The following is a 24,587-nucleotide window of genomic DNA, read 5'->3' on the forward strand; positions in this document are numbered from 1 at the left end:
TGTAAGGCTATAATTTGTCAAATAAAATCATCCAAAATGCTAAACCACTTCAAATATAAAGTGGTGTGGTGACACTGGCACATCGACAATGTGTACTCACACACTCTCTCTCTCTTTATCTCTCAGACACACACACACACACACACACACACGCAATTGTGTGTGTCTAGAATCTAGAATTAGATTACAAATAAATGATTGAAATAAATGATAAAATCTTAAGACTCCAACATTTCTCTTTGTAACATTTTGTTCAGGTTTGATTCTAATCATAATGTAACATTATTGAAAAACTGGGGGGTTTTTTGGTACAAAAAAATGCTAAACTTTGACAAAAATATTTTATTTTTGTTATAATTGTGATTTTATAATATTTAGATATGAATCCAACTGAATCCAACTTGTGAAAAGATATCTTTCAGGTAGTCTAATAGCAAATAGCATATACTGGAGCTCTATAGCCATCTAGTGGTTAAAATTATTATTTTTTATTTTAAAACTGCATTTTCCAAAAAATGGGCAAAAATGTTACATTAAACCATTTAAAATCATCCATGTTATCCCCATGAATGAAAGTTAGAAATCTGGGTCTTTTATAAAGTGAATTTTACATCAAATGCTGTTTTTTTGTAAAAAGGCTATTTAAATATTTATTTATTAATTTATTTATAGAAATTTAAAAAATATCATAAATTCTCCAAAAACTGCACAAATGTTGAGTAAAAACATTAACAAACAGAATAAAATTACATTTGTAAAAAAAAAAAAACTATTATCTTGTTACAAAATTAAATGTTATTTTCTGGGGTCTCTAGAGACCCCAAAACCCAGAGTGTAGACATAAATAAAGACCATCAGAGGGTTAAACATCCCAATTGCCTCTGTCGTCCATCTTTTAGATGTATACTGAACTGCTTTGGCTAGTTTTTGTTTGTAGGTGGGGACCATCTGAATTAAACAATGATCAGAGTTCCCGAGGGGGGCACGGGGAAGTGAACGATATGCTGCTTTGTGGACAGAATAAAAATGATCCAGTATATTTTCTCCACGAGTCGGACAGCTGACTAGTTGTTTGTATTTGGGCAGATCATGTTTCAAATGGCAGGCATTGAAGTCGCCCAGAAAGAGAAGTACAGAGTCAGGATGCTTATTCTCGATGTTTATGATCAGCTCCATTAGGGCGTACTGCGTCTCCTGTGTGTTAACTTCGGGTGGGATATACACACATGCAAATATAATAGAGGCAAACTCTCTAGGGCAGAAGGGCCTGCAGTCCATGGAAATGAACTCCAACAAGGGGCAGCAATGTTTGTGTAATACTGAAACGTCAGTGCACCAATTTGAATAAATGTAACAACACAGACCTCCGCCTGATGACTTCCCACTCAGTCCTTTGTCGCGGTCGGCTCTGATTAAGTTAAATCCAGGTAATTCCACAGCTGAATCCGGGATGTCCACATTCAGCCAGGTCTCGGTGAAGACAAAAGCCGCATTCATACTGAAATCCCTGTTGGTCCGTAACAACAGATTAAGCTCGTTGATTTTTTTTACTGAGGGAGCGCACGTTAGACAGGCAGACAGCAGGGAGAGAAACTCGGTGTCCCCGCTTCCTCCACCTGTGGAGAGCCCCCGCTCTCCTCCCTCTCGCTCGGCTGCGTCGCTTGACTCTTGCCGCTGACTTAATGATATCGTCCGCAAAAAACAGGAATTCGGGGATCAAGCTGGCAGGCATTGTTCCCCTAATGTTCATAAGCATATCCTGATTGTAACTAAACTGCATTTTTTTTTTTTTTTTAAACAGCGAACAACAACCAAGCAAACAAACAAACAAACACACAGCACTGAAACGCCGCAGCTGCCCTGCATAGTGGGAGGCGCTACTTAGATCCTCCTCTTCCTCTTGGCATTGTTAATGCACTGAAGAGGTGTTATTTTTGGCCCCTGTTAATTCTACTTAATCTTTATTTTAATTGTTGCTTTTATGTCTATATCTTCACTGCAATGTATGTGTATTGTGTTATTTTACTTACCTGTGTGGTTATTTTTGTCATTTTACCCTATTTAAGTTATATTTTTGTCTTTGGCCCATGAAAAGATGAAAGCACGTGCTGATTAAATGTACATCACATCTGTTTTATAGAGCAATATAAGGACAATTCACTCAGAGGCTGCTTTTATTTGTTTTGTATGTCAGATAAAAAGATCCAGCAAAACTGCCACCTGTTGAAACTCCGCCCTCTGTGTCGGGAGCAGCAGCATATTTGCATTTAAAGGGCCAGACACAAAACGGTGTGTTTTTGCTAACCCTCAACCCCCAACTCTTTAAAATGCTATTGTGAGATTTTATTTTGTGATTATTTTGTATGTAAATTGGGTAATTTGATTTTCTGTTCACGGGTGATGCACTGGTGACGTTATGAATACGTATGGGGAATTGGCGCGTTGACATGTGCAGTTATTGTTATGTGTAAAGAAAGGGACATGCGCAGAAAAAGTGTGTGCGCGGGTGAAGCTAGGAAGACGGCAGTGTGTGTCTCACGAGATGAGCTCTGATAAATAAAAGAAGTCTGTAGAGTCCCTTATTTCCATGTATGCATGCATCAATACGTTGAACCCCTTTACAAGAGACTGGAGCTTCCTCTTATGTTCCACAGCCCCTCTTACATTTCATAAAAATATCTGTGGGGTATTTTGAGCAAAAACTTCACACACACACTCTAAAAAAAAAAAAAAAAAGATCCTAGGTTGTATTTTGGCAAGAGTTACCCTTTAAACTATTCTAGACTTCGACTGATGGGTGAGATCTGCCAGGAGATTAAAGATGGAACCGTCAAGCAATTTTCTGCTTCTCGTTTCAGACGTCTTTGAATTTGAATGTGTGAGAAGTTTCAGACAATTTGCCAAAAATTATTTACTCTAATAGGACAAAGTCATTTATAAATGACGGCACCCTAACCTTAACCCCTGTACTGTAAAATAAAGTGCAACCACTTTAGTCTTATGTAAAATGTTAAGTAATTTATTTTCTTCTAGCTGTGAAAAGATCAGATAAATTGTGAGAAACCTGATCTGGTGTTGTCTGAACTCTTCTGCCCGCCGTTTCTGCAAGTCATCCAGCTCATCTTTTGGCACAAACCTGTTTGCAGGATCAGTCTTTTGGCAGGTACAGGGCACTGGATTCTCATTGTGAAAAGGCCCTATACTGAGACATGCACACACACACACACACACACAAAAAAAAAAAAAAATCATTAAAAAAAAAAAAACAAGGAAGAGACAGGTTCTGGGTGATGTTATATATCATAACATTTCTATTTGTAATATAGTTGGTTAATTCATGGATTTGTCAGTTAACCTCAAGCAGTGGTTTTCGAATTTGCGAGAATAAAAATGACAATTTTTTTTTTATTATTATTATTATTTTTTATTTATTTTTTTTATTGCAAGTTAACAAAACATACAGTACCAGTCAAAAGTTTGGAAACATTACTATTTTTAATGCTTTTGCAAGAAGTCTCTTATGCTCATCAAGCCTGCAGTTAAAAAAAACAAAACAAAAAAAAAAAAAAACAGTAATATTATGAAATATTATTACAATTTAAAATAATGGTTCTCTTTTTTTAATATACTTTAAAATGTAATTTATTTTTGTGATGCAAAGCTGAATTTTCATCAGCAAGTACTCCAGTCTTTGGTGTCTTATGATCCTTCAGAAATCATTCTAATATGATGATTTGATACTCAGTTATTATCAATGATGGAAACAGTTGTGCTGTTTAATATATTTTTTTGGAATACTTCTTTCAGGATTCATTGATGAGTAAAACGTTAACAGCATTTATTCATAAAAACAGCATTTATTCAAAATAAAAACATTTCTAACAATATAAATCGTTACCATCACCTTTTATCAATTTAACGCATTCTTGTTGAATTAAAGTACTAATTTCTTAAAATAAAAATAGTTATTGTTCCCAAACTTTTGAACGGTAGTGTATATTGTTACAAAAGATTTCTATTCTAAATAAATACAATTCTTTTTAACTTTTTATTCATCAAATAATCCTGAAAAAAGTATCTCAGGTTATAAAAAAATATTAATCAGCACAACTGTTTCCAACATTGATCATAAATCAGCATATTAGAATGATTTCTGAAGGATCATAAGACACCAAAGACTGGAGTACTTGCTGATGAAAATTCAGCTTTGCATCACAAAAATAAATTACATTTTAAAGTATATTAAAAAAGAGAACCATTATTTTAAATTGTGATAATATTTCAGAATATTACTGTTTTTTTTGTTTTGTTTTTTGTTTTTAACTGCAGGCTTGATGAGCATAAGAGACTTCTTTCAAAAGCATTAAAAATAGTAGTGTTTCCAAACTTTTGACTGGTACTGTAGTAGCTTATAAAAGGTAAAATATCAATGACATACAGTGAGGAAAATGCAAGTTCTCCCACTTAGAAGCTCTCCCACTCATGGAGGGGTCTGAAATTGTCATCGTAGGTGCATGTCCACTGTGAGAGACATAATCTAAAAAAAAAAATCCAGAAATCACAATGTATGATTTTTTAACTATTTATTTGTATGATACAGCTGCAAATAAGTATTTGAACACCTGAGAAAATCAATGTTAATATTTGGTACAGTAGCCTTTGTTTGCAATTACAGAGGTCAAACGTTTCCTGTAGTTTTTCACCAGGTTTGCACACACTGCAGGAGGGATTTTGGCCCACTCCTCCACACAGATCTTCTCTAGATCAGTCAGGTTTCTGGGCTGAGAAACACGGAGTTTGAGCTCCCTCCAAAGATTCTCTATTGGGTTTAGGTCTGGAGACTGGCTAGGCCACGCCAGAACCTTGATATGCTTCTTACAGAGCCACTCCTTGGTTATCCTGGCTGTGTGCTTCGGGTCATTGTCATGTTGGAAGACCCAGCCTCGACCCATCTTCAATGCTCTAACTGAGGGAAGGAGGTTGTTCCCCAAAATCTCGCAATACATGGCCCCGGTCATCCTCTCCTTAATACAGTGCAGTCGCCCTGTCCCATGTGCAGAAAAACACCCCCAAAGCATGATGCTACCACCCCCATGCTTCACAGTAGGGATGGTGTTCTTGGGATGGTACTCATCATTCTTCTTCCTCCAAACACGTTTAGTGGAATTATGACCAAAAAGTTCTATTTTGGTCTCATCTGACCACATGACTTTCTCCCATGACTCCTCTGGATCATCCAAATGGTCATTGGCAAACTTAAGACGGGCCTTGACATGTGCTGGTTTAAGCAGGGGAACCTTCCGTGCCATGCATGATTTCAAACCATGACGTCTTAGTGTATTACCAACAGTAACCTTGGAAACGGTGGTCCCAGCTCTTTTCAGGTCATTGACCAGCTTCTCCCGTGTAGTTCTGGGCTGATTTCTCACCTTTCTTAGGATCATTGAGACCCCACGAGGTGAGATCTTGCATGGAGCCCCACTCCGAGGGAGATTGACAGTCATGTTTAGCTTCTTCCATTTTCTAATGATTGCTCCAACAGTGGACCTTTTTTCACCAAGCTGCTTGGCAATTTCCCCGTAGCCCTTTCCAGCCTTGTGGAGGTGTACAATTTTGTCTCTAGTGTCTTTGGACAGCTCTTTGGTCTTGGCCATGTTAGTAGTTGGATTCTTACTGATTGTATGGGGTGGACAGGTGTCTTTATGCAGCTAACGACCTCAAACAGGTGCATCTAATTTAGGATAATAAATGGAGTGGAGGTGGACATTTTAAAGGCAGACTAACAGGTCTTTGAGGGTCAGAATTCTAGCTGATAGACAGGTGTTCAAATACTTATTTGCAGCTGTATCATACAAATAAATAGTTAAAAAATCATATATTGTGATTTCTGGATATTTTTTTTAGATTATGTCTCTCACAGTGGACATGCACCTACGATGACAATTTCAGACCCCTCCATGATTTCCAAGTGGGAGAACTTGCAAAATAGCAGGGTGTTCAAATACTTATTTTCCTCATTGTATATACACATACAGAAGAGAGAAATACCTAAACATAACACACACAAAAAAAGAGAAAACAGCTAAAAATAAATATATCAATATAGTGATGTATGCAGGTACATTGGTAAGTTTAAGCAATGGGATATTTTAGTGATATAGATAGAGGCAATTATATTAATAAATCATATTAATAGAAATAGAGTTGAAGTAGAAGTAGTATTCATACTACTACTAATAATAATAATAAAAATAATATATTGTTAGTAGTAGTGGTAGTAGTAGTAGTAACAACAATAATATTCATGATAATAATAGTAGGAGTAGTGGCAGCAGCATTGTAATTGATAATAATAATAATAATAATAATAATAATAATAGTAATAATAATAATAATAATAATAATAATACATTTAGACCAGTCAATAAAATTATTGTAGATAATGACACTATTATCTAGGCCTGGGAGCCGCTCTAGCACTGCCAGTGAGCACAACCAATAGACAACCAAGGTAAGTGTCCAGTGTATTTAAACTGCAGTTAGTACATCTATCGGAAGTTACTAGTCTCATTTTAAACATATTGTGCTGTGTTATGTGTGTTCTGTGTACAATTTTATACTGAATTAACTGGATGTTTATGTTTGTAGTTGAGAAAAAAGTGTTTCTGCAAACTGTTTTACAAAATTCCTCATTTGTGTTGATATTGATCTTTCAACAGATGGTGAAAATTTAGCCTACATTCACCTACATTTTTACCATCTGTTGAAAGTTAATAGATTTGTTCAGGGGAATCAATGGGGCATCTTCCTTCTGTGTGATTTATCTTATTTATTTATTTGTTACATAATGTTTTTTTTTGTTTTTTTTTGCTTTTAATAACCCACAAATGAAAGGTTGATAACGGCAAGTAATTAATAATGAACATAATTCCTTGTTTGCATATACAGATATGCAGTATTTTATATTATTTAAATCTTGTGACAGAATTTTCTACTTCAAGTTTATTGGGAAGTTTAACTTCAACTACTTCACTTAGATTTTCTTCTATTGAAGTTTGATATTTGAAAAGCCTGGCCTTTTGATATCCAGAAAGATTAGGCAAGGCAAGTTTATTTATATAACCTAGAACATTTCATACACTGTGGCAATTTAAAGTGCTTTACAGAAAGGAATTAAAATAGTCACAAAATAAAAACAAGGAAAATTAAAACGGTTATAAAATAAATTAAAAGACATATGTTACAGAATTAAGTGAATTAAGAGTAAAAAGATGATAAATACACTTCTCATCTGGCAAAACACCAGTGTATCATATTTTTCACAACTCCCAGTTTTACTCTGAGATTTTCCCATGGTGATTATTACACTGTGTTTTACGTATTCTTACATAAATCATTAATATCCTGATGAAATGAAAGCATTATCTGTTAAGAGCAGGAAATAGGCATTTTATTGACATGCTCATAGGCTTACGAAAACTAGCTGCGTAAAGACTCAAACATTGAGGAATGCATTTAATTTGTTGCATTTTGAGGACTTTTGCATTTTCCTATTTCTAATATTTTATTACAGTACATGTTTTATCACTGTCAACATATAAGGGCATTGTCATTATCATATCAGACACGTTCAAAACGTTTTAAGATCCCTGATTTAAAAATGTGCTTCATGAGGTAACGTCAATGAAGTCAATAATATTATTTCATTTGACTGAATCAATCGGAACACATTGGGAACGCTACAAAAAAAATCATTTTAATGGTCATTTCAGGTACAGAGTGATGTAGGAAAGACAATAAAGTGACACATACCTTAATACCTTTGCTGAATTTTGACTCCAAACCTTCCCGTCAAAATAAAAGAACGTCAGCAAACCCGTTAAAAGAACGATGACGATGAATAAAGTTTTGATGACTCCGTGCATGATTAAATCTGTCAAGATTCAATTATGATTAGCCTATATAGGCTATATATTTATGCATAAAAAGTTCTATATCAAAATGAATCGTTAAAACCTCAAATTACGCCATCTAAGCGTCAAAATAAAGCCATGTTTAAAGATTTTCCGAGGTGGTGTTACCTGGTGAAGAGCGGCAGGTGAATAGGGGAGTGGCAGGACTGGCAGGGATGTGGCCGTTTGGAGAGACTCAAGGCAGCTGAGTATTATTTCAAGATTTTCACGGATAATTTTCCAAGACTATCTGTGTTGAAAAGGCTCAGTAAATTCTTTCTTATTGGTGGGTTGTGAATTATTGACAGTCGTAACTTAGTCCCGCCCCCAGAGTTTGGCGCAACTGGTTGTCTTTCGCTTGAAAGCTGTGTATTCAAGCTATAGGTGAGTGTGCGTAACTTTGAAAGTAGCCTACGTTTAATTTCCACATAAACCGTCTTTAATCTTGTTTATATTTCTATTTGTTGTATTATGTGTTGAAACGTTCCGATGTTGAGTGTTTTCGGATTTCTGTGAAGCTAATGTTAGCGGTATGATTGTGTGCATTATCTTTGCGCGTGTGATGCGCGCTGTAGCCTATAGGCTAAGTGAAATAATGATAAAGACTCATATTTTCCATATGTTTACTTTAGTGTTTACACTTTACAGATGTCATTAAGCCATATATATGTGGATTGAGAAGATTACTCTCGATTAAGATAGGTTTAGGGGTGGGTTAGAATAAACACGTGAGTGAGGATACATGGCTATAAATATAAACAATTGACTATTAATATACACGTGACTATCGTCTTATAACCATTATAGACGATAGTCACGTGTATATTAATAGTCAATTGTTTACATTTATAGCCATGTATCCTCACGTGTTTATTCTTTTTGAGTTAAATGTTTATCATTTATTACTATAAACTGATTATTTATATTTCTGGTTTTATTATAGAAACCACATTCACACAGTCTTAATATCACATGCATCTATTCATGCACTGCACTGAGTGAGATGGTCCTCACTGCAGAACACGAAATCCGGGGGGAGGAGTCGGATCCAGATCCAATCCTCCCACCTTACATACCTAAACCTACCCATCTCCACCCCCTGATCCCTAAACCCACCCCTAAACCTACCCATCTCCCCCTGATCCCTAAACCCACCCCTAAACCTAACCATCTCCACCCCCTGATCCCTAAACCCATCCCTAAACCTACCCATCTCCACCCCCTGATCCCTAAACCCACCCCTAAACCTACCCATCTCCCCCTGATCCCTAAACCCATCCCTAAACCTACCAATCTCCACCCCTTATATAAGATCCGACTCCTCCCCCTGGATCTTGTGTACTGCATTGACGTGCTACTGCACTGAGTAGGCTATGTTGATGGCTTGAACCATACGATTAAAAATGGTGATTGGACTTTTGGACTTTTGTGCATTCTTAAGGCGGGCAATTCTTAATTCTTAATTATTAAGGCAATTCTTACACTGTGCGATGTCTGTGCGATTTCAGCAAGGTACCTACTCACACTGAACGAGTAGATCGCATGCGATGTAAAGCCAAAGCTCGGGATTTATGTGCTCTTTTTGTCAAGAGATTTAAAGCGGCATTTTACAGAGTATGCATGTGTGAAAAATTTAGAAATTTGGAAATTTGCCTGGTGCAGACATTTGGCAACTACTGCCGACTCACCCAGATCGCAAATCAGGGCAAAAATCTGAGCAAAAGTCATGTAGTGTTTTCCAGCCTGACGTATCGATGTTCTACTGGTCACGTCTTCACGTGATGCAAATTCTCAGTTCAGAGTTCACCATACTTGAACTTGCATGCAGCAAAATACAAAACTTTTGATGAGCTGTGAGATTCAAACATAACTAACTAAACTATTTAAGTGACATCACAGCTCCTGAATTATATTTGTTATTTCTAAGGTGAAATAGATACAGTGTTCATGTTAACCACACAAATCGAGCACAAAAGAACGACACCGGTTTTGAGCGATTTAGATGAAATGGGGTGGAGACGACTTTAGCTTTTACGAATTAGCGGCAGTTCGGGTTGGCAATTGCTTGAATGGTGGGTTCATTATTATCTTAATGAAAAACACAACAACAAAACAGTACAACGACAAACTGAAAACATAGAACTTTTATAAACAAAGCGAATAAGACGGCTTTATTAACAAAACAAATAAGCAAGGCAGCCTCATTCTGGTGGTGTGTTTGAAGGTGTGTGTGTGTGTGTATTAGAATTGCTGCCACCTTTATCAAGCAAAGTTTACAGATTGCCTCATTAATGTTTGCAGGTTCCCTATTATCATTTGGTTTAAATCCAAAATATTCCCAATATACAATAATATTTACATTTCACTTTGAATTTTATATTGTGTAAAACAAATCTAGAATAAACTCAAACTTGCATTTATACATTCAATAATAATTCTACATTTCATTAAGGCATTCTCTGTGGTTTGAATTAATTCTAGGCCAAAACATTTAGCTTTTGGGGAACACAGATTGGTCTAATAGAGAGACCAACATGAACAAAGACTCAAGAGTCAAAGTTGAATTGAAAGAAAGATATTTTACTTTAAAGTGTTCATTCACCACAATTTCAAAGACAATCATCTGTGAGACAGGTTACAACATGGAGCAAACTTATAGCAAGACATTATGCATATAAAATCAAGACACAACATATTTCTGATGTCAAAATGATAAGAATATAATAAAAATGTCTCCCTCATTAAAAATGTGATTTAATAATGGCTGATTTTATATATTATTTTTATTCAAATTAATAGAAGTGTAAGATAAGACCCCCTCATTGCCCCTTTAGTTTTGGAAAGTCTGATCATCAGTCTTTTATCATGGCATCAGTAATGATGGCATCTTCCTCCAGGTCCACAGTGATTTTCTTGCCAACCAGTTTGAAGATGTTCTCTGGTCTCATGCCGTGCGGTTCGGAAACTTTTACTGTCAGCATGTCGAGAGTTAATGTCTCACCCTTCTTCAATGGTTTCCGGGCCACCACTGATTTACCCAACTGCAAGAAAGAACATAACCATTGATTGAATGACGTTTGATCATTTTTTGGTTTTATAATCTGTCAGAATGAGCGTTTTATCTGACCTTGCTGTGACAGGAAGCCTCACAGGGCAGCATCTGTTTGACCGGCGAACCCATTGCCATCTCAACCGTCCTGATGGCTTTCACCAGCTCCGCCAGCTCCGCTGGCTCCAGTGATGCTGCGTGGTCACTGCCTTTCCAGCTCTTATCCAGGGTCACATGACGCTCCAGGACCTTTGCCCCGAGTGCCACAGCGGCCACAGACACATGGATGCCCGCCTCATGTCCAGAGTAGCCGATGGGAATGTCCGGAAACTCCTTCTGGAACTCCTACGTAGGAAAGAGGAAACCGAAAGATTCTAAGCAAAACCGAAACTACTCAGCTAAAAATGCCTTCATAAACGATCATTTTATGAAGATGCGAGTAAAGTGATTGTGTCTTACAGGGATCAGGCTGAGGTTGACGTGCTCTATTGGCAGCGGATAAGCGCTGGTACACTGCAGGAACGTGAAATTGGGATTGTGCTGCTTGACGGTTTGGTAAACACAGCGCATGGTCTCCATAGACTGCATTCCACTAGAAATCACCATGGGACGACCTACACAAATACACCAAAACATCAGCTTCAAGACATGGCTGCTTCTGGGAGAAAATCAGGTCAAATTTTAGTCATTATCACATTACACACATGCCAAATTCTCTGTAGACTCAAAGCCAGCAACATGAAACTCCAGAAAATCCACACCAGGATTTCTAGGTTTCATTGGCTCTGCTCTCTGGCCAATCAGCACTGTCAATACCTATTTCTCAGTGCTCCAGAAAAACTGACTTCAACTCAGATTCAGTTCTCGGTTGGGCTTGTGGTTTTTGTACAAGCCCAAGACTCATTTGTGAGTCACTGTCTGAAATTTTATGTAAGTAGAGGAACATTGTGACCTTGGCAGTGAATCTGACAAACCTTCGTCAAAGGAGAACGAGTTTTCAGCAGCAACACTTTTGCCTCTGGACTTTTCATTTGAAATGTGTGTCAACGTCAGTGAGTTTTACCTTTTTTGGCAGTTTTCTCCAGGTAAGGGATATTGTTGGTGTCAGCTGAGGCAACTTTAAAAAACGGCACATTGATTTCATGAAGAAATTCTACAGCCATCTGATTGAGGTAGGGAGAGGAAAAGTTATGAAATGCCTTTCAATCTACTGGGTTTAACATGCACATATTCTCTTGATATATAATAAACGTTGAGACCCTCTTTCATTTGTTCACCTCATCCATCCCTGATGCAGTAAAGAAGATGCCAACTTCATTGGCGAACTGTTGCAGCTCTCTGTACTGCTGGTGACTGAACTCCAGATGGTGTTTATGAGCGCCGTAGGTCGGGCCCCAGGCGTGAGGGGACGTATAGAGACGCTCCAGAGCGAGCTTGGTGAATCTGTGTTCGATCTCGCTCTTTTGAAACTTGGCACAATCAGCTCCACAGTCCTGTGTGGAGTTAAAGTAGCAGAAGTGGATTTGGTTTACAATCTAAAATTTAATTTAATGTAATACAATGTGTGAGTTAGGCTAGATAGCTCAGGAGCTGGGGAGAGAGATGGGGTTCTAAGTTTGGGCCGGTTCACACAGAACACATTTTTGTAGTTGAATATGCTGCAAATGGTCAAACATGTCCGTCGTGTTTAAATAAAACAAATCAAAGGGAAAGTAGCTCAGTGGAATGGAAAACTTGTTCTGTGTGAACGGCCTCAGGATGTTTCTCTATCCTGTTTCCAGGTCATTTCTTCTGTTTAGAAAAAAAGTCATTAATAAAAGAAAAAAAACAACTATTTTCTCAAATTTTAATTAATTTGTCATTTTTTCTATGTGCAAACCATGGTTTTGGGGTTTCCCTGCTCTCGCTAACGTTGATATCTATACCCCCCCACCCATGAAAAGAACCGACATCAACACAGTATAAGACTTCACACCTGATAAAGCTGTACTTTACCTTTGCCATTCGGATCATTTTTTTGGCGATTTCTAAGTCTCCCTGATGGTTCTGTCCAATCTCAGCGATGATAAAACAGGGGTTGGAGCCCCCGATTTTTCTTCCGGGACAAAGTTCAAACTCTGCAGACATTTTATAGACTAATTGTTTAACAGATTTATGATTAAGAGGCTGGAGATGTGATCACTAGCGTTCTGGCATCAAGCAAAGGGGCCGGAAAGAAGGTCACACTGCCATTTAAAGAAAAGAGCTCCACCCTAACCGTTGCCAACTCCCACCCACAAAACGCAGATCTCAAATAGCCTATATATATTTATATATAGACAGGATGACACCCACCTGAGACAGGATCTCTACGTCTTCAACTTCTGAACCTGTGAGGGAAAACATCACAGACTGCTCAATAAAAAAATATTATTTTGTATCTGGTTCCAGGTTTATTTACACCATTCATTTGAACGTTCCCGTGTCTTCCAGTGTAAAACACTGCAAAATGCTCTAGATCGAAGCTTTATAATACATAGATTATTAAAATCTAGATTATGAATTAATAAAGAGCTACAATTTATTTTAGTCATTTCACAAGCAAATATTAGCATAGTTATACCATGCAATACAAGGCAGAGTAAAATGCATTTAATTTTTTTTATATTATGTCTTGAGGTCTTTTGAATATACAGGAGCTCATAATGGAAATAAATTATACAGTACATCTAATATAGTCAGAGTTAAAATCTTGCCTTAAAAATCATTTATAATAAATACTGCAATATTAAATAAAAATAAGAATTGTATATTTGATTTCATGATAACTTTGATGAATTTTGCAACATCGACAATGAACTGAACAATCAACATTAAACTGAGTTGAATAATGACACTATTGTCTTTCTAGCAGATTTTGAATTTGTCTCATATTTGATGAAGTCTTCCTCATTAATTCTGTTTTTTTTTTCCTGTTTATTACTGTGAAGCTGCTTTGAAACAATCTGTATTGCATATAAAGTGCTATATAAATAAATGTTACTTGACCTGCTTAAAACTGGTTTCGCTGGATTTTGAACATGACACTCACCCATGAAGGCCACTTCATCCCAGCGCAGTTTCTTCTCTTTCATCAGCCGCTTCACATCAAACCCGTTCTGCTGTTCTCCAATCCTGAGGCCACATCCGGCCTGCTGGGACACTTTCTCCAGGAGACCCCTGGACAGCGGCTAATGTTGCATGCTATTGACAATAATAGATGTGTGAACAAATGAAATGGTTTGTGAATGGCCATAGGTGTTGCTACTCTAATAAAAGGGGAAAGTAACGGCAGCTGTGGTTTCCAAAACTTTTTTTTTTTTTTTTTCAGTGTATGGTATCCCATTTATGCATATCCCACAATCTGCATAAAAATCACTCATAAAAATAGGTGGATGGAAACATGGCTACTGTAAATTATAAGATGATTTTAATTTATTTTTTACATCCAAAGTCTGTACATTTGACAGTATTTTAATGTAAAATTATACTTAAAATGTCCTGTTATATTTACAGTTTTTTACTATTAGTAAGGGAACTTCCCATTAATAAATGATCAGGTGTTTACCATAGTATTTTTACAGTATTATACTGCTAAAATGATTTTTATTTTACAGTGTAAAGGTACTCTGCCCCATTATTTGTCCCAGGCTACACAACTGTACCTCTATATCTTCTCTCTTTAGCATCTGTACACCTGCCACATCTCGAGCATTAATGGCCACAAGATCCTCTCCAGAAACCGACATGTATATCTTACTGCTCGTCAAACAGCCAGACACTTTACACAGAAGCAGCCTGACCGCCGCTTTCTCCTCTCGGCCGAAGTAGCCAAACCTGCAGAACAGGGCAGCATTTATATCTGCGTTATTGTGTTTGTCACAAACAGAGTTTGATGAAATACCCACCTCAGAACTCTCTGCTCAGCGACAGGCCAGTCGATGTCCACGTCGATATCAACGCTGTGCTCAGGCAGCATTTCATAGTAAGCGATCTTGCCCAGCTAAAACACAGAACAGATCAAAATAACTGAAGCAGAGTGATTGAGGTCATGAGCTCTCATGGAGAGGTTTCACACATGGGACATGTATTTTTTTAAATGTTGACTTTTTCTCCCATTAAAGCTGATGCCAAGTATCATTATCAGTAAATAATGATAAGGATTATTATGTCCAGCCAAGACTAAACTGTTAAACCAGTCAATTTTATTCAATGAAAAGTTCATTTACACTTTAAGACAAAACACTACAGGCAAAAAGGTTTTTATGTAGTTTAAAAAAAATGCATTTCTTAGTATTTGAAACTCAAAAGATTTTGAAGTTGCTTTATTTATTTATTTTTCTTTACAGAGTATCTTTAAAAGCAGTTTTCTCAAAATGAGTTTTTCTTTTGCACTGAACCATAAATCCACTTCAGCAGCACTTACATACATTTTTATTCCTATTTCTTTTTTTTCCAGAGGGGTTTGTTCATATAGATAATTTGTTCAATTTTAAACATTTTATTCATTAAAACGTCATTTTCATTTTTCAAAATCATTTTTTTTTTCCTCTACGGTGTTGACAGAATTTTCTGAATTACGAAGTGATATCAAAAGAGATATAAAAATACCTTCTGTAAAAACCTTAGTATCAACAAAATTTTTAACCTGGCTTTATCATTCAGATTTCTGTTTTGGAAAGTATGCAAATTAGTGCAAACGAATGCACATCTGCACATTTAAATGTAACATTTCAGAAAGCTTGTATTACAAAAATGTTTTGCAATTCTTAATGCAATCAATCAACTGGGAAAGTATGATGATATTATTTGAGCTGTGCACTCAATAACTGATTATGTTAAGTATAACTCAAACAGAATGTGTTACAACATATTTCTAGTTCCCAGCATGCATTGCATTAAATGCATTAAAATGTACAATTTTAAAGTAAAAAATTACTTGTTATTTTTTTATATTATAGTTTTTGCACAAAATCATTAGGGGGAGATCTGTTATTTTTAGAATTTAAAAGGGTTTCTGTTTCAAATGTAAAATAATTACGTATTCTAAATTTAATGGTTTTAATTAAGTTTCAGATTATTTTGTACTTTTACTTCACAGTACTCATAACGTCATGTGAAGGCCTGGCCAAGTGTGGTAACCCATATTCAGAAATTGTTCTCTGCATTTAATCCATCCAAATGAGTGAACACACATTAGGCGCAGTGAGTAGTGAACACACACACACACATCCGGAACAGTGGGCCTGCAGTGTTTGCCCACCCTATTCCTGGTGACTGCATATTTGGAAAAAAAACCTAACACCTAACCCTAAAAAAATTCTAACAAAAGGTTTCGCAGCTTGTGTCCTTAATAACATACTAAAAGTTTACCAAAGTTTGACCACTAGAAAGGTGTAATTTTCAAGATGGCGTCCAAGATGGGCTGGAAGCCCTTAAAATATCCTATCCTAACTCCTTCATTATTTGATCTAGCCAAGTAATCTGGGTGTCTAACCCCATGTTTTCTGGGTTTATGAATCCATTGGACTTGTCTAAATTGCACTGACATGATTACATACTTATGGAATACATGATTTCATGTAACTCCTACTCAGTACGTGTTTTTGGACACATACCCTTTTTTTTGCAAAAACACAGACTTTCATTCAATGTAAAAGTTATTGCACCCAAAAGTAACTTAAATTGAAGTTGTATAACTTTGATCATAAACAACTCTGAATTAGCCCGAACAGAGGCCTGAGTGTGAACCCTCTAAAATGGTCACTCATTTCAATTTGAATAAGGTAATACATATGTAATACATCCTCTATAGATGTTTTTGAGTATAAAGGTGACATTATACTAAACCTCAGATTAGAAAAACAAATGTGAACCTCAGTATCGGGTCCTTCCATTTGGTCTAGCTTTGGCTCCGCGGACATTCTCCAAGTGCATGGATGCAGCTCTGGCCCCCTTGAGGCTCCAGGGCATCCGTGTACTAAATTATCTAGACGACTAGCTCATTCTGGCTCATTCCAGAGAGTTGGTGTTGCGTCACAGGGACGTCATTCTCCACCATCTCCGGTCTCTTGGTCTCAGATTGAATGCTCAGAAGAATGTCTTAACTCCTTCTCAGCAGACCACTTTCCTGGGTGTCTTCTTCCGGCCCTGATGGGCTGTCATGTCATTGTCAGGACGGACAACAAGGCAGTGGTGTCCCATGTAAATCGCCAGGGGGGCTCGTGGTCGCGCACCCTCGACAGGCATGCACACCGCCTCCTCCTTTGGGCTCAAGACAGGTTTCTTTAGCTGAGAACAGTTCATGTTCCAGGGGACCTGAACATCGCACCGGACTTTCTGTCGAGACAGAAGCTCAAGTCGGGGGAATGGATGTTGCACTGCTAAACAGTGGCTCTAATTTGGAGCATGTTTGGCGAGGCGAACCTCTTTGCGTCGCAGAGCTCGACACAGTGCCCCCTGTGGTTTTCCCTATCTCAGCTCATCCGACACCTCTGTGGATAGATGCCCTCGCTCCTCCGTGGCTGGAGTTGAGACTGTATGTATTCCCTCCGGTCAAGCGAATCCCTGCAGTCCTTTGCAGAGTGAGGGAATGTGGGATCTGCCTCCTTCTGGTAGCCCCATTCTGGCCATCCCAGACGTGGTTCTCGGAACTGAGCTCCCTGGTGGAGGGGTCCCCTTGGCAGATTCCTATCAGGAGAGATCTGCTGTCTCAGCTCCAGGGCAGGAATTGGCATCCTTGACCCGAGATATGGAGGCTGTGGGCGATAAGAGGCAATCGCTAGCGACAGTGGCGTCTGGTCTTCCCGCTGATGTTTTGGAGACCATTGATAACGCTCATGCACCTTCTACTAGACTGCTGTATTTCTCTAAGTGCAAGGTTTTTGAGTCTTGGTGTTCGGCTCATGCAGTGGACCCTGTCAGCTGGCCGGTCGGTTCAGTGCTGGAATTCCTGCAGGATAAATTTGTGGCTGGAGTGGCTGCAACTACCTTGAGAGTTTATGTCAGCTATCGCTGCCTATCGGGAGTCAGACGAGGTCCCCTTAGGTAAACACTGTCTGGTCTCCTCGTTTAAGCGTGGAGTTAGACACTTGAGGCCTGCACGTCCTATTAGTGTCCCCACCTGGGATTTATCAGTTGTTCTGGAGGGGCTATTAGAGCCTTCCTTTGAACCCTTGGAGTCAGTACCGGACCGGATTCTTACTCTCAAGGTGGCACTTTTGTTAGCGTTGGCCTCTCTCAAGTGCGTGGGGGATCTGCAGGCTCTTTCTGTGAGTGAGCCTTGTATGGAATTTGCCCCAGGTCTTGTGAAGGTGTTTCTATGGCCTAGACCTGGTTATGTCACCAAAGTTTTGTCCATGTCATTCCCCTTTCAAGTTGCGCCACTGAGGAGGCGCCCGCGCCATCAGCCAATGAATTGGTGTGATTCTATACGGGTTTAGACAATCAGCACATGCCTTCATGTGGCAGCCCTGTTTTGACTAATTTGACAGTACCACACAGTTCTAATGAATTTATTCTTTATTGGAATCAAAAGAATGGTTATGAACCACAGAAACCACCAACACTAGGCAAAACGATATGAGAAAGGAGAAATATGCAATTACTTAAGGCGAGACACGGCAGGGAAAAGCATCATTTTTTTTCACTGGTCAATTATTAGCTTTTGGGATATTTGTCTTCTATCAGACTTGTGGCGAAAAAGAGTCTGAAATACACATTTAGGTCTTTGTTTTACTACACTTTGTCTGTTTGCGTCTGTAGATTTCTCATAAATTTAACAAAAGTTGGGCGTTCTAAATCATCCCGCTGCTCCGCGATTGCTGGAGCACCCTGTCATCACATACACCGAAATTTTTTTCCCATAATATGTGAACACAATGAACAAATTATTTTGAACCTGGCTTTATCTAATACTCAGATTTTGTTTTTTTTTATATTATATAATTATATATATTATATTTTAATATATATATATATAATTAGATAATGCTTAATTTGCATATTTAAACATTAAATTACAGAAAACTTGTCATACATTTTTTTCTCATCTTAATGTAGACAATCAACTGGGAAAGTTTCATGGTGATATCTGCTAGTTAAAAATTTTACCCAATTCGTAGTGTCTCGCCTTAAGGGAAATTTTACTTATTTTTTGCATAAATATGCTTGTAACCAATTGCTTTAATATATAATTGTACTTGTAATCACTTATCTATCATGCAAATATGTTAATTAGAATATTACATGGCCCAAACATGTATCAGGCACCAGTATTCCTGGTCTAGGAGGAATACAAAGGTGTAATGGTCATTTTAAGGGTCCTGATGGCCGCCATTTTGAAAATGGGGCCTTTCTTGGAGTCAAACTTTGGTAAACTTTTAGTATGTTTTTAAGTACATCTGATACTGCTGTAAACCACTGAGAAACCTTTTGTTAGATTTTTTTTGGGGTCAAGCCATATTTGCAGCTGACTACCATGTAATAATAACTAATAACTTATAAGTGACTTAGAACTATAGCCTATGTCTGCACAACACTCTCCTTGATGACAATGACAGGACATTTCCTTATCACATAGCAGAAGATGAAACATTAAACCATAAAATTACATGCAATACACGCTAGGGCTGGGCTAAGGGGGCTTCGAAAGACAAAGCCCTGAATAATTTGTTACCTTGCCTTTCTCATAGTCATAGAGCAAAACAATTAATCAGAAAAACAAATGTGAATAAGATTAGCCTACAGCAGCCGCGATTACCTAATCATGAAAAGTGCATATTACAGTTTTATTTATATTTTTCCTTTTGCATTAGAGGTACTTACGACGTGCGTTTGCAGCGTTGAGCATTGTAGCCAATCACAGACATGGCTGTTGAACGCATCGGCCAATCAGAGGCGTTTAAATGAGTCGCTGTGCTGAAGATGTATTTTGCACGAGCTCACAGAGTTCTACACTTTCGCAAACCTGTCATTATTATTGGCAATAAACTTAAGATGCAAATAATTGAGATTCACTGCAATGTATTTTATATTCTTGATGCTGCTCTGATGTACTCCATTACGCACCGCTCTGTTTGTTAGAATGACTAAAAGTTCAGCGGTCTAGCTCATCAGTGTCAAAATGATTAAAGAAGTGAACGAATGCCTGGTAAAATGTAAGTAGATAAACATTTAATATTTGACTGTTTTACAATAACAATGTTCAACTACCGACAGTATCCGGGGACGCAAATTAGTCAACTTTTTTATTTATTTATTAAATTTTGCCTTTTTGAATTTACAATAGGCCTATGCTATTATTTCCTTGATTCATTTAGAGAGAATGCATGCCTAATTAAAAATAAAATATGATTGGCAAATAGTTACAATTATTTAACTAATACAATAAGCCTTTATTTTTCTTTATTCCCGTAAATCGCTTTTATAATTAATTAATTCCTTTATATAAAAAAGCCCCGAATATCCACTGACCTTAGAACCGCCCCTGGCAATAAGTTAATGAATATTGAATTAGAAGAAATGAGTAAATATGTAGAGAGAGAGATCAAGTAAAAAGATAAAGTAGAACAACTGTTTAATCTCCTCCCCCCCAACCCCCCCACAAATTACGCCCCTGCTCACAGGCACAGGTGTTTATTCATTTAAATTAGATCCGATGTCATGTTAAACACAAACTGACTGTTGAAAACTGGAATAGGCCTACCGTACGTTCTTGTGACAAAAATGATTATAGGACATTATAGCCTAGACATAAAAAAGACATAGTACTTGGATACTTGAGTACATTTGAAGGCAAATAGGGGAGAGCGGGGCACAAAGTAACGCTTTTTTACTTTCTCAGTTTGTGTAAATCTGCTTATGGTTCAGAGTATTTATTTTTTCCCACATTAATTTCCCACATGTCTACTACAATTATGTGTTTTTGTTTTATTAATACATACTTTTTTCTTGATATACCCCGAAAGAATGGAAGTGAAATGTGACAACATGCCCCATAGGTGGGGTACATTGTAACATGTGAGGGGCACATTGTAACATAACATATGACAGCTTATGTCAGCAAATGTTATCTGATCTAATAAAAAAAAATACAAAACAAACTAAAATATTTTCTAAATAAACTACAATTAAAAAACTTTTTCATAGAAAATAATGGCAATTTTTAATAATTAAATATAAACTCATTTTTGAGTTTTGACTACGAACACATGAAAACACAGCTATACAACATAGTTCAAAACAAATAAATAATTAGTAATTTCTGAACATTGACTCTCAGTCTTTATTCACCTTTTTCTCATGTTTTCTCAATAAAATTAATAAAAGTATAGAATAGCATATTTCTAATAGGGGCACATTGTAACGCAGTGTTACAACATGCCCCCGCCTGCACAACTGGGATTTAAACCCTGCTAGTGTCTTCTGCTAGTTAGCGAAGCATTAAATAACTATCTCAACTGTTAAATAACATCTTGGAGATTAAAATAATATCAGATTTGTCTTATTTTAAATAAACACAAAAAATAGAGATGAAAAATTTACTTAAGTAAGAAATTTACTTTTGCTATGGTTTAATAAATGTCTATGGATATCTTCCAAAAAAAACCAAATTTGGGTGGATTTTTTTTTTTCTATATAGTGTTGATATGGCAACTAGTAAATACACAGAGTTTCGTCATCCAAGCATGTGCGCCCGGAAGTATTTACAGTTTTTGCCCGTTGCTTGAACACTATAGACCCATGCTTAGACTAAAGTAACACAACTTGAAGCTTTTGTTACCATACCTCAAACACATGTACCCATACCTTAAACAAAAGCGCTGCTTTGCACTCTAGTTGCAATTCTGCAACACACTTACTCCTTTATGCAACACACTTGGTCCTGCATACTACACTCTATTTCATACATAAGACACTTCGTTCAAAAATGAAATCTCAGGGTGCCATTTGGAAAACACATGTATCCAAAATACAAAACACATCGGGTAATTGCAACCACTCAAATACACACATGAAGACACTTACTTGCAAAACTGAACACCAATCAGCCAGCTACAAAAAGCCCTCAGTTTAACCATTTCAAGAACTTTGCAAGCATGGATAGAGGGAGAGCAAGAGGAAGAGGAAGATGTGGAGGATGAGGAGGACGAGGAAGATGTGGAGGATGAGGAGGACAAGGATGATGAGGAGGATGAGAAGGACGAGGAGGATGAGGAGGACGTGGAGGACGAAGAGGACAAGGTCAAGGTCGAAGAGGCCATGCACCCACCCCTATTTCTGATGATATAAGAGCAACTTTGGTGGACCATGTCATCAACCATGGCCTGACTATGAGGCTGGGCAGAGAGTCCACCCACATCTAAGCCGCTTCACAGTGGCATCTGTAAGAACATTCTGACTAGAAAACAGGTATGTCTTCACCTCTCTACCTTCTACTCTACTCAGATGGTATTTACAGCACTGTACTACAGTATATCACATTACCACATCATGTAAAACAACAGGGTATTGCAGGGTGCTAATGCTCCTTTTGCAGCCAAAGTGGTAGTTTTTGTGAAACATACCATGATTACTTATATTGAGATGTTTCAGTACAGTGGATGATACAGTATATACAGTAAAGTACTGTAAGAAAAAGAAGCAAACCGAGGACAATTTGTGGTTGTATTTCTCTAGAATGACTAGAAGACCTTCTGGGGGAGGACGCCAACGCCTGTTCACACAACAGCAGGAACTTGCCGTTGTGGACCTAGTGAGGGCAGACAATGCCATCCGTCTCCACCAGCTACGACAGAAAATATTTGCAGACAGGCAAGTGTTCAACAACATAAACCATGTGAGCATCACCACCATCAGACGCATCTTGGGACAACACAACATCACCATGAAGCAGCTCTACAGGGTCCCATTTGAGAGGAACAGTGTCAGGGTCAAAGGACTTCGAGTTGAATATGTACGGGTAAGTGTAACTGTCCTTTACATTTACAATACAGTATTGGTGAAATCCAGTAGCAGCTGAATATGTACCATATCAGCACCACATGGATCCATTTGGAGAGCTACACGGGTACCTGTGTGATGGGGTGAGGGTTCTGTATGTGTACTGTAGTACAGTAATATGTTTTTTTTTTTGTTACAGAGAATCTTGGCCATGGATGGAGCTGCACAGCCTCATGAATTCATTTTCATTGATGAAGCTGAATTCGACCTGAGCAAAACAAGACGACGGGGTCGTAATGTAATTGGCCAAAGGGCAATTGTGGACAAATTTATTTTTTGCACAATTTTTGGTTGTTTGAAAATGTGCCTCCTGAAAATATTCCTTCTGAATAAACAGTGAAAATCAAAGACTGCAGTGTTTTATATAAAGTAGACTAGTGTGTTCCCCCTGATCTGAAAGTGTATGCATATGATGCAAGTATGTGTCATTTTGTCATCAGAGTTACATTTTGACAAATGAATGTTAGGTTTTGATAGCAGAGTTTCAATTTGACACAGATGTGAATGGTATATTTCCCAGTGTTGTGTCATGTTTACTTGTGTGTAGAGTTTTGGCACAATGAGCGAAGTTTTGCAAAATGTGTTCAAGCAACGGGCAAAAACTGTAAAACAAGCGTGTTACAACTAGCCCCGCGTTAGGTTGCGCCCCGCGCTCCCCTACTTTTGTACTTTTACTCAAGTGAATGTTTAAAGGCAGCACTTCTACTTTTACTTGAGTAATATTTTACCTTGGGTATCTCTACTTTAACTCAAGTACATGGTATGTACTTCGTCCACCACTGCTTAATCCCTAAATTTACTCTCCTAAGGCAGTTCCTTGCAAAGCATGCTGGGAACTACAGATCCACAGCCCAGGGCTGCATTTCTCAAAAGCATCATGAGCCTATACTGTAAAAAGTGAACATGCAGTTGTTGCTTTAAGGAGGTTTTTCTACCTGATTCTATCTTTAAATTCTAATTTTAACCTAATTCAATCAGGTTTATGTAACATAAAACAAGGGAATGCTGTTTTAACTTAATTGAGTTACATTGACTCAATATACAGTACAACTTCCAATAAAGCTCAAGATGAACACATGCGCACTACGACTACACCTCACCTATAGAGGGCAGTATAGCCGTGACTAGTGTCAGCTACAGGATATCTGCTCTGAAGGACAAAGAAGAAGAAAAAGTTTGTGTTTGGCTGCTCCTTGCTGATCGGCGAATTTTGCTTTAATGAGAAATTGTGATTTGGGGTTATACAGTTTTTTACAATCACTTTGCTACTATTTTCAGAACCTTGATGTCATTTTTCAAAACTCTAGACACAAAACTCAAAACGGTTATCACTTGTAACACAGGCTATCTAATGTTCAAAACATTGCATTGTGCATTCACATCTTTAAAGAAATCTTGCACTTGCACAATCATTGGTTCAAAAAACAAATTTACTGTGAAATACCATTGAAACATAACTGTAGATCACCCACACACAAGCAACTGATAGTTTCACTGTGTCATTGTTCGTACAATCATTAAATATTGTAGAACAAAATAGTTGATACAGGTTTCATTATGGTACT

The 24,587-nt window shown here is 37.6% G+C and overlaps 3 protein-coding genes across 3 annotated transcripts in view; all 3 read right to left on the reverse strand.

Annotated features, from left to right (window-relative positions):
• The window catches only part of LOC307150893 (beta-1,4 N-acetylgalactosaminyltransferase 1-like), a 58,204-nt gene extending 50,117 nt beyond the window's left edge, over positions 1-8,087 (reverse strand). Inside the window, exons 1-2 of the mRNA XM_079858510.1 lie at positions 7,813-8,087; positions 3,065-3,202 (exon numbers count right to left, since the gene is read on the reverse strand). Of these exons, the coding sequence (XP_079714636.1) occupies positions 3,065-3,202; positions 7,813-7,925 (251 nt within the window). The 5' untranslated portion in view covers positions 7,926-8,087. The remainder of the gene's footprint in view (positions 1-3,064; positions 3,203-7,812) is intronic.
• Positions 1-14,708, reverse strand: part of LOC307151281 (N-acylneuraminate cytidylyltransferase B-like) — a gene marked incomplete at its 5' end in the record, with an annotated part of 151,949 nt that extends 137,241 nt beyond the window's left edge. Inside the window, 2 exons of the mRNA XM_079859233.1 lie at positions 14,072-14,210; positions 14,685-14,708. Coding sequence (XP_079715359.1) covers positions 14,072-14,210; positions 14,685-14,708 — 163 coding nt within the window. The remainder of the gene's footprint in view (positions 1-14,071; positions 14,211-14,684) is intronic.
• LOC307150895 (N-acetylneuraminate-9-phosphate synthase-like) lies at positions 10,514-13,154 on the reverse strand. The gene is made up of 6 exons (XM_079858512.1): positions 12,997-13,154; positions 12,279-12,494; positions 12,065-12,164; positions 11,461-11,615; positions 11,080-11,346; positions 10,514-10,993 (listed from the first exon to the last, which is right to left on the reverse strand). Exons 1-6 carry the CDS (start codon positions 13,126-13,128, stop codon positions 10,805-10,807), a joined length of 1,059 nt encoding a protein of 352 aa, XP_079714638.1. The 5' UTR covers positions 13,129-13,154; the 3' UTR covers positions 10,514-10,804.
• Positions 14,709-24,587: the final 9,879 nt, after the last annotated feature.

The sequence above is a fragment of the Squalius cephalus genome, assembly GCF_949319135.1.
Source record: "Squalius cephalus genome assembly, chromosome: 23".
NCBI lineage: Eukaryota > Metazoa > Chordata > Actinopteri > Cypriniformes > Leuciscidae > Squalius > Squalius cephalus.

Coding starts and splice junctions, on each gene's coding strand:
- LOC307150895 (XM_079858512.1), bottom strand. CDS start 13,128: ATGTCTGCAGAGTTTGAACTTTGTCCCGGAAGAAAAATCGGGGGCTCC. Junction 12,165..12,278: donor CTGCATCAGGGATGGATGAG/GTGAACAAATGA, acceptor TACCTCAATCAG/ATGGCTGTAGAATTTCTTCA. Junction 11,616..12,064: donor GGAGAAAACTGCCAAAAAAG/GTAAAACTCACT, acceptor GTATTTGTGTAG/GTCGTCCCATGGTGATTTCT.